The 10,867-nt window shown below is 37.7% G+C and overlaps 2 protein-coding genes across 3 annotated transcripts in view; one reads left to right on the top strand and one right to left on the bottom strand.

Annotated features, from left to right (window-relative positions):
- The first annotated feature begins 523 nt into the window (after positions 1-523).
- Positions 524-2,538, top strand: LOC140276879 (proteinase-activated receptor 3). Its single transcript, XM_072371726.1, has 2 exons — positions 524-652; positions 1,201-2,538. Exons 1-2 carry the CDS (start codon positions 586-588, stop codon positions 2,262-2,264), a joined length of 1,131 nt encoding a protein of 376 aa, XP_072227827.1. The 5' UTR covers positions 524-585; the 3' UTR covers positions 2,265-2,538.
- A 3,575-nt stretch (positions 2,539-6,113) lies between these two features.
- The window catches only part of LOC140277283 (synaptic vesicle glycoprotein 2C-like), a 53,278-nt gene continuing 48,524 nt past the window's right edge, over positions 6,114-10,867 (bottom strand). For both annotated transcript variants that reach the window (XM_072372249.1, XM_072372250.1), the window contains exon 13: positions 6,114-10,762. In XM_072372249.1, the coding sequence (XP_072228350.1) occupies positions 10,579-10,762 (184 nt within the window). In that variant the 3' untranslated portion in view covers positions 6,114-10,578. The remainder of the gene's footprint in view (positions 10,763-10,867) is intronic.

Genomic DNA, 10,867 nt, shown 5'->3' with positions numbered 1-10,867 from the left:
AAACGACGACTAAAATTAAACTGCTCGTGTTCAGATGAGCTTATCATCTTCAGGCAGGCATTTCCTTTTTGGGTCCGCCGATGTTCCGCCGATGGGGGATTGTAGTTTCAGATTATACTTAAGGCAGAAAACTGTACAAAAGCAAATTTGTACATTTCTGTTTGATGTTATATCTGACATCCTGTGGGTTAAAGAGACGAATGTCAAGTAGTTCATTATAGGTGGATAAAGAATAGATGTTGTAAAATAATGGGGGAAAAATATGGGTAGAAAATTTTGAAGTATATAAACAACAAATATAAAGCAAAAAATATATATATATAAACATGAAAAGGTGTTCACCACTGAATCAGAGTGATATGGTGAGTTAAAACAGAAACCACAGGCCAAAGACATCTGTCGAGTCATATCACGATGCCCCTCTTTTTCCCTCCGACTCTGTACATTTGAGGCTGTGTTCACGACTTGTGTACACCCACGGATGTGACACCAAACACAGAGGTGAAACTAAACAGCAATGAAAACAGCCCCGGAGAGAGCCAGTCGCCTGAGAGCAGAGGCTTGTTCAACCCCGAGAGAAAGAAAATGAGGAAACTTTTTATCTGTGCTCTGCTTTTTGTCTTCTTTATAAGCGGCACACTTCAGAAAAAAGGTAAGATTCAGCTCCACATCTTTTGGTTTGTGGTTTTATAGTACTTTAAACTCTTTAAAGTCATTTTGTCAAGTATAAAGCTGAAGAGTCGTGCTGGCAGCTCTCTGAACAAAACAAATGAATCTCTCTTGAGATGGTTTGTAAAACAAATTAAAAAAAAAAAGCAAGCTACTACTGTCAGAGATTTACATAGATGCTATTTAATACCAGTTATTGAACTAGTGTCACTCATGATTGTTAAGTCATTTTTTGAGTGAATATGGTTCACATTGCCTCATTTCAGGTCCTTAAATGTGAAGATTTTCTACACTGTGTTTCTTAAGTTATCAACTTCGGTGTATTTGGAAAAAAAAAAAATCTAAAGGCATCTGAAGGAATTAACTCAGACTTTGGGAAATAGTTTTGCTTCCGTTATTCATCTAACAAAATCATTTCTAGAGAAAGAATATTTTTCAATGATTGCGAATCAAGACATGTAAGATTTATTCCTTTAACATTTTTCGAATGACTGAATAAAATCAATTTGCATTTTCTTGTTTTTCTCTCAGGGAAAAGAACGATAAAAGCTCAAATGAATTCCTCCAAGGCTGTTCCTCAGCCCAGAACATTTAAAGGGGACCCAGTCGGTCAGACAAACTGCATCCTAAATGGCACCCAAGCTCCCATTTCAACTCATTACCATTCAGCTCTGCAGTCACTAAGCAACATCACCATAGAGTATCTCCGAGGCCCCCTCAGCACCCGGGTCATCCCTTTTTTTTACATGTTGGTGGTTACTGTCGGCATCCCTGCCAACATCGCCATCCTGTGCTTGCTCGTAACTAAAGTTAGGAAGGTGTCCTCTGCCATCCTCTACTGCAGCCTGGCTGTCTCTGACCTCCTCCTCCTCATCTCCCTCTTCTTCAAGGTTCACTACCATCTCCATGGAAACCACTGGGTTCTTGGAGAACCTGCCTGTCGGGTGGTCACTGCCTGTTTCTATGGCAACCTCTATTGCTCGGCCCTGACGCTGGCCTGCATCAGTGTTAAGCGTTATATGGCCGTGGTGTACCCGTTCACGTACAAAAGCCTCCCCAAGAGGACATTCACTGCCTGGGTCAGCGTGGCCGTGTGGGGGGTGTTTGGAGCTGCCATCGTCCCTGAGCTCCTGGTTGAGCAGAGCTACTGGCTCCCTGAGCTGAACCGCACAACCTGCCATGACGTGTTGCCTCTGGATTACAGCTCTCACATCTTCCTGCTCTACTACAACCTGGGACTGACAGTCCTTAGCCTTTTGATGCCACTGGCGGTTACAGTTGTGTGCTTTGCCCGAATCATCAGAGAGCTCAGGCGATCGCACTACGACTGGGCGATGTACATCAAGGCCAGTTCACTGGTGTTTGGCATCTTCGTGGTGTGTTTCCTCCCTGCTGGAGTCCTTCACTTCCTCCATTATCTGCAACTGTTTGTGAATGGAACAGAAAGCTTGTATATCTATTTTAACTTGGCAGTGTGTTTGTGCTGTCTCCATGCCTGTCTGGACCCCTTCCTCTTTATCCTCATGTCCAAGTCTGCGGGCTCCAAGCTCTACGTCATGACTTTCAAAGGCAAGACCCTGAGCATTTCTCTCTGAGAGACATGTATGCTAACAAGAACTGACTCTGTGTTTTAAATTTGTGAGTGTTGAGGAGGGAGCTGTTCTCTTGGCTGGAATCCAAAAAGAAAGAAACTTTAATTTCAAACCAGCAGTGGATCTGAGGTTTGTTAGGTGAAGTTGTTTTTAATGCAGCATTCCTATTTTTGTGTGTTATATATTAGTTACATATTAGTTATTATATTAAAATTTTCTTAAACAATTTGCATGATTTTAACTTCATAGCTTTGTTTTGAGAATTCATATTCTGTTTTTATATTTGACAACAAATAAAAGTACTAAAATAACTAAATAGACTTTGTTTGACTAAGTCTGGAATTTCACAAGAAATAATGTGAAGCGGATTGACTCCAGAAAACCGACACTTTGTGCATTCCTGTAATCACATATCATGCTGTACTGTCAGCTGATGACACCCAAATGTTGTGTTTCATATATATGTAGTTTAAAATCTCGCTCAGATCTTTTTTCATATTGCTACATTAACACTCTCTCCCACACAAAATGTCACAATGTACAGCAGTTAAGATACTCAACCCATTTTTTGAATCATGAGATTCATTTGAAATCTTAAAGGAGATAATTAACGACCATCTTCCTCACAATTACTCTCTTCCTTTGTTTCACATTCAGCTGTTGATGAAGATTCATCCAGGTCATAGTAGTCATAAGAGCTTGAATAAGGGCAACTGGACTTCCTCTTGAACTTTAAAGACACTTCATCTCTCATCTGAAAGGCTTCATCTGGTCTAAACCAGATGGTGGGGAGCATCAGACGAGATGAGCAGATATGGGCTGGTCATGAAAATATCTTCCAACATCACAGTTAGTTCTGTTTTTCGTACAAACTTGGTAACAAAGATATTATCATTGTGAAACTTTTTTTATTTGGGTTATGGCTTAAAGCCACACATGCCAGACAGAGGAAGCTCAGCACCATAAATAAATAGTACACCTTGCTGACATCATGGAATTAGGTGAGAGTTCAACACCATTAACTTCCTCCACAATGCTAACAATAATAACATTTATTTTCAGCCCAGATGCAACATTACAAATTCTTCATCAGATTTAAACCCTTAATTGCACAAAAGCTTGTTCCAGTGAAGAAAAATGACCCCGATTCTCTTGTTTTGGCTAATTTTGCTTTTCTTTTTTTTTCTTTTTTTGTCATTCTGCATCTTAGTTGCTGAATATGATTTATTTGTGTGAGTAGGTGGTAGCAATGAGAATGGTATAGGTTTGCCAGGAAATTCCACGATTGTGCTTTTCATTAACTCCAACTCATCTCCATGCTCTATTTTATATCGGTCTGTTCATATGTGGCCTCTTAACTGCAACTAACAGCAAAGTGACGAGAAAAAATCGCACAACCTCAGTTCTGATGGGGCTCTTACTCTGTGTTCTGTGTGGTACAATTCCACTTTCCCCTCTATCTTTCTCCATCTTATAAGCTGGAAATATTTTTCAAAGGAAACAGGAATATAACATATAACATTTTGAAGTTTGAATATGTGCAATTTTACAAATTTGGCTTAAAGCTTCAACAATTTTGATGCAGTTATTGTAAAACTGCTGCTTTGGGCTGTGAGCTAAGGTAACTGTTACAGATTCAACTTTGGTCTGGGCTTCAAATACTTGCATAATGTCTGTCTCGTTTGAAACGAAACAAAGAACAAGCAACACTTGACCTGTTTTGGGCCGTCAGCTTATTAGTATGCACAGGCAGGCCTTATGAAAGGAAGACCTTGATAAAGCTGCTCTATTGATAAACATTATGAGTAAAAATAATGTTTTTCTTACTTTTGCTTCTTTGGTTACATTTTGGCTTAGGTCAAGGCACCAAATATACTATAATTTGCACAGCCTGATATTACCTGGGAAACAACAGAAGAACAATATTTCTGTTCTTCTATCAACACTTGCCTCACATGTGAATGAGTATGACATCTTCAATTTCCGTCAATGTTATCACAGGAAGACAAGCTTATAGCTGTAATTCCATTACTATAATTCCCTCAACTACATAATATGATTTTAAGAAATCAAGCTTATTTCATGTATTTTGTGGAACAAGCACAATTCATAGTTCAAACTAATCTCGATCAATATTACACTGAACCACAAAGTATTGCAAGATGGGACTTCTGCATGTGGGTACACCTGCTAGAATTACCCAACTAAATCCTTTCCTATTTCCAGGAGTAATACGTTTAGGGTAAACTGAGGGCTATGATTTTGACATCCCTCACCGGTCGAGTACACTGGCACCTCCAAGTGGACGAGCCTGTAACAGCAACATTACAGCACAGCACAGCATTACATTGCATTCTGCTTTGGCAAAACATTCAGAGACAGATATTGCTGTCAACTCAACTAGACATTTCTGCTGACATAACTGCTGCCCTCATTGTTATAGTCATAGTGTTTTAGCATGTATAAATTATATAGAACTCACTCATTTATCATACAAATGACTAATTTATCGTAGCTTTGTGAAAGTTACAGTGCCACCTCTGAATCTACCGGCAAAGCCAAACAGACTCAGTATAGTTAATGTTTCTTGGAAAGCAGGCTGATAATTATTCAGTAAGTGTTAATGAAGGTATTCAGAATTTATAAACATAACTTTCTCGATAGTCATAAAACAGAGAACACAGAAATATGTCGGTCAAATTTGTATAAATGGCGCCATCTGCTGGTTAAACGAAGTACTGCCATGTTTGAATAATTTGAACAAAGCCCCGCAGCTGTTCAAATGAAACTCTTTATTCAACATGAGGAATCCACCTTTACACTGCATTCAGTTAAACCTTTTCTTATCAAAATAAATCATATCAAGGACAGGTAATTGTTTTTACACACACTTCCACATATTGTTTGACAGCAGAGGTTTTCAGATCTGAAAGCCACAATGTTGGTGATTTTATTCTCACTGCAGTGACTTTGGAGTAATAATCAATCTAAGTGGAAACACTCCTAAAAGCAGATTTGATCACCCCTGCTGAATAACAGCTTTTGGTACATACAGTCATCTCACCACAAGCATGTCCTTTCACAAGAATTTATTTCTGTATAATGAACACCTGTCCACAACAAATCTGACCACACAAGAATGACACATTCGCCTTTAACTCGGGAAAACATGTCTGTTAACCCCCACAGAGGAACAGCAAAGACACCGAGAATGGAAAAAGCACACACAACAGGGGGACTTCAGTAACAAACATGCAGGGTTTTGTTTCTGATGTACAGTATGTTTGTTCAGCACAAGTGGTGACGGGAACAATACAGAAGACAGACAGAGATAAAGATCAAACACAAGATAGAGGATTCATATCTTCCAGTCTTAGAAAATATCTTCAAAAATGAACAGCTGCGCGTGTGAGTCATGAGCCACAAAAGAAAAAAAAAAAAACTAAATATATGAGTAAAACAACATCAAGTATATAAAAAAAGTATCTCTAAAGCTGATTGGAAAGTAATGATTTAAAACAGTAGAGAACTTTTGCGTCTTTTTTGTGTAATAGAAAAAATGCAGATAAGAACTTTTATTTGTTTCTACGTTACCATTTCTTAATGTGATTTACATGAAATCTCAGATATTGTAGCAGCAACAATTTTCTTTATAATGTTTCAAGGAGCAGCAGTTTCAATTCACCCAAATCACAAAAAATCCTTTTTTTTAGCTCAAGGAGCCTTTATCAATGTTTATAGTTTGAGTTTTTTTTTTGTCAGATATAATCAATGACCTGGAGTGAACCTGGAAATCACTGGAGAAATCATTCATTTAAGAACTATTCAAAGTCACTGCTTTCAGCCAACTTTCAGGTTCCCCAGAGGAGAAACCCTATTAGTTTGGATAGTCTCTGACTTCTCATTTGGCGTCCCCAGTGGTTTCACTTTTGTAATTTTAGTCAGATGTCAAATTGCTCATTGGATATATTGCTTTAGAATCATCTGGTTGTCAGTCTAAGTGTTGTACTCACACACTGAAATTTATCTTTTAACTTAAATATGAAGAAGAAAAAAACAAAGCTGTTCAGACCCAAAGGACTGCTCGTAGTCTTTGCCTGACTGCCTGTTGTGGAATGGTGGAATACAGTTTTTGTTTAGTGATGATACTCTTTTGGCAAATGCCTGAAGTTGGCGGTGCTGGTTGTAATCCTGTAGTTATATCATTTACAGGGGCAATTAAATGAACCTGTTTATTCGTTCACACAAAATGTGACAGGCTACTCACCAGGATGCTGACACATATTCCCACCTGTATCTAAACTAATTAACGTCAAGTTAAGTAAATGCAGATCATGGAGACAATTGATAGATGTAGGTGATTGATGTGCTTGCATAAAGTGCAGTGTCAAACTAAACTCCATTGTTTTTGGAATTTGGGTGAAATGACCCTTTACGCATGGCTTTTAATTTCAGTTTCTCACATGATTTCTTCCTACATTTGAGTTCCTTGGTATAGCAAAAAAACTTGGCAAATTTGGTGTCTAGATACACTCGCACAAACGCACACAAATATATACACACAGCCAGAAGAGACCAAAAAGGGGAAAAAAGCAGGACGGAGCAGCAAAGCTTCCAGCAAAGGTTTGGAAGAAGAGATGAGCTCGGTGGAGAAAGAGGCACGACATTTGAGAAAGGCCTTTGAATTTTGCAGGGAGCAGCAGCAAGGCAGGAGGAGATAAACAGAGGACACAAGATACACTATGAGGAAACCGAGACAATGAGACAAACAATACTGAAAAGAGAGGAGTATAATGAGATACCAACAGAGGTTTCCTGTGGTATAAGTTCTTCTTCACAGATCAGATTGCAACAGAGCGCAAAGCCCTTCATGATGAGCTCAGTGCCACAAGACAAACACAGACACGAGAGAGGAAGCATTCAGACAAAAGGATTCAAATTCCAGAAGTTTTGACTGTAAAAAGCAGAAAATGTAAACTTCTTTTCACTTTAGAAATGTAGCTGCTGAAGTTGCCAGTTTTGACTAAACTACCGTTTTGTTATTGATATTTTTTATGGCCTTGTCATTCTTGCAAATTGCAGCAAAAGGCTTAAAGATCATCAACCTTTAGTGAAAAACTGTTCAAAGAAAAACCTTCTGATTCTGACCATGAAACAGAAAAGCACTCTGGTAGAGCAATAAATAATATAAAATAATAAATCTCTTAAACTATCAACTGGCTATCTTAGTGTGGCATAAAGACTGGAATCAAAATGAGGATGTCAGCCTCTTAATCTACCAAACCCTCCAAAGCTCAATGATTTACAATCATTTTTGTTTGATCCTTGCATAAATCCAGGTACAGAGGTAGGTTAAGTATTCAATCATTTAGTTAAGAACTAACACAGCACTGTAAAAAGTACTCCAATACAATGAAATGCCTGCTGAGAAAAATGTTACTTATTTGAAGGAATATTGGTAAGGCAAGATTATTTGTTTCACGGAAAGACATGGCTTAATGAACAAGTCTAACACCTCTGTACCCAGCTCTCAGACAGAGACTGCAGACAGAGGGTAATAGTAAGGGAGTAAAGGAAGGGGGGCTGCAGTGCGTGTTAACAGCAGATGGTGTAGTCAGGGACATCTTACTGAGAAGGAGCATCTCTGCAACCCAGATGTCGAACTGTTGACTATGAGTTTATGTCCATGTTGACAGGCAAGAGGCTGCCTACATTACATCGTGTGGGACATCGTCAGCTAAGTTGTTGCCAAGCTAATAAAAATAAAAAAATAAAAAATAACCCAACCCTATCCATTTGTGGTGATCTCTTAAGATTTTAACCACGCGTCTCCTCTGCTACACTTAATCCTTCCAAAAGATTGTCCACTGATTTTTATCCTATTTCAATTTGAAAAGAAAAAAAAAACGTTTTCCATCTCTAACTATACTCTACACTGAAACAATATAATGTTACTTTAGGGACAATTAATGTGCTATTGAACGGAATTGAAGTGGGCTATGAGTTGGCTTTTACTCAAGTAACTCTTATGCCCGAACTGCTTTGTACATTTTCAAAATAACTTGTCTGCTTAGCATTTTCCTCACTGATTGTTTTCTTCCTTGGTTTGTAAAAAGTTCTCATAATGGTGAGGAAAAACCAATGCAAGTGCTTAAAACAATGAGCAAATTAGCTCAACCCAGTCTCCTGGTAAAACATGGAAAAAGTCATAAATTTAGGATATTTAAGATCATGTATCTTTATATCTAAAGATATATATATTTTTTGACCCTGATTCATGTCCACAGACACAATTCTTGTTGTTTTTTCGTGCTACTGAACATGAAAATAACTCTATAGAGTTACACACTTTCACATAATTTAGTGAAATAGTCATGTCTTGAAAGTTATTGCATTTAGTAGACAAAAAAGTCCACATTTAGAGGTTTGGAGCAGGTGGCAGATGGCATTCCACACTGCCTAATGTGAGAACTGGGTGTGCATCCCATCCTGAACATGAGTGCCTTCAAATAACTTATATGTAATAACTTGTAATATGTGCTTTTGCTCACTATTTTGTTGCTTTTTTTACACATTACAAACTATTTAGTTAAGCTTAGGCATTAAAAATGAGATGTATACATTTAGAAAAACATTACAATTTGCTATAAAAACAGACTCTATAATAATATATCAAATCAAAATATCAGGAAGTCATCATTTTCCTGGATCACTTGCTTTCAAGCTAAACAAACAAAATGTACTGGAGGCATAAACCTCACATCCTATCTAAATATAGTACTTCAAAAGATGTGCTGGATAAGTATTTCACATTTTATTCTGTGAGACTGGGCTGAATAGTTTTGTCAGTGTATCAATGAATAGCTTACTAATCATTTTATGTCTTCATAAGAAAATTTGTAAAGTAACAAACACCTAAAGCTGTTAAAAAAAAACTGCTGTGAAGTAAAAAGAACAATAATCCACTCTGAGTTTTAGTTGGGCTGAAGCACTAAAGGAAAAGGCTCAAACAGAAGCATCTCAGAACTGTGCTAAAGTACTTTTTTAGTTAATGGAGAGAAAAGACGGCTGGGTTTTACAGTAGCATCTGCTGGATGTGCTGCAGTTCATTGTGTCGTAATAAGAACTACTACTGGGCATAAAGCACAAACTGCCTTAAAAAATGAAACATATTATACTATTGTTTGAAGCAGAGCCAAAAGACATATTACAACATGTTTGTCAGTGAGCTTTAGAGATGTTGGTAGAGGAATTTTAGAGTAGTGCCATCCTTCCAGTATTTACCTGTTAAATGGGTTTTCTAATAAAACACACTGGGTAAGAGGTAGAGCAGCATACTCTCACAAAAACAAACTAAGCCAAAATTGAAAGTGACACCAATAAAGTATCTCATATATATACATATATGTATATATGTATATATATATCTCATGTATACCATAGATCTCTCTAATTTGATAAAACCTGAACTGTATGGACTCAGATCAAATCCTTCTCCCCGTGTGAGTCTTATTGACCAAAGGTGTGTTATTCAGTGGAGGAAAAGCGAGAAATTTGCTTGCTCAGAAAGAGACTTACAGTCCAAAAACAAATTGCTAATTAGCAGGAAATATGAGGCAGGTAAAAGGAGAGACTGCGCTCTCTGACAGGGACATTGGTACGCTGCTATATGTTCACATAGAAAGAAGCTATTTGTTGATGTTTTTTTAAAGGTTTAGATTGTTGTATATCAGAAGCTAAGCTAAACATCTGCAAGTGGACAAAAGGCATATTTCCAAAAATATTACTCTTTTTTTTTAAATCTGAGCAGCACTGAGTGGAAGGTTGTTGGAAGTCTAAGCCTTTTGCTGTTTTGGCACATGCTTGTGTGTTTTTGCATGTGTGAAACAGCCCATGAAAGTTGAGCTGTTGATGTACAGAGTTTTATCATCACTGATCTTTTTCAAATAATCCTTTACCTGAATGAATTCCTGCAATAACACCATTAGATTTGGTAATAACCTGACAACTGGTGCATCTGTAATCTTTGATAATCCAGATGAACCTCCTCTGTATATCTACAGCTCTACTTGTATAAAACTGCATTTTACTATTCAAATTTACCAGGTATTTTACTCAGATGTATGAGAATAACAATTACTTGTAATGTGATATTCAGCATCTTTTTTAATGAATAAATAATTCATACAATAATGACGATGGCAATAACTGTTGTATATATCAGGGATAGTGAAAATAAAACAGATTCCGTAAATGAGTCATTATTCGGTACACTGAGTAAAAACCTGGTAAACAACACATTGTTCTGTGCTGAAGTTTACATGAGGACATTGGCTCGTGTGTCTGGCAGTCGGAGCCCCACCAGCCCGCCGCCAACCAACACAGAAGATGCCAGCAGGATGGGAATAGCCTTGGTGATGCCAACCAGTGAGCCAAAGATCAGGTTGCCCAGCACTGCAGCCAGTTTACACATGGCATTACAGAAACCAAATCCTGTGCCCCTGGAGACAAAAAAAAAAAACAAAAGGACAATGTTCGCTAAGTATATATCAGTTATTTTTGGATAATGGAGCCCAGAAGTGGCCACAGACAGGAAACAATAAGAA

This window comes from Leuresthes tenuis, unplaced genomic scaffold (genome assembly GCF_036924035.1).
Source record: "Leuresthes tenuis unplaced genomic scaffold, fLeuTen1.0.hap1 SCAF_19, whole genome shotgun sequence".
NCBI lineage: Eukaryota > Metazoa > Chordata > Actinopteri > Atheriniformes > Atherinopsidae > Leuresthes > Leuresthes tenuis.
Note: the sequence above shows the minus strand (reverse complement) of the source record. Positions and strands in the feature narration are given on the sequence as shown.

Coding starts and splice junctions, on each gene's coding strand:
- LOC140276879 (XM_072371726.1), top strand. CDS start 586: ATGAGGAAACTTTTTATCTGTGCTCTGCTTTTTGTCTTCTTTATAAGC. Junction 653..1,200: donor CGGCACACTTCAGAAAAAAG/GTAAGATTCAGC, acceptor TTTTTCTCTCAG/GGAAAAGAACGATAAAAGCT.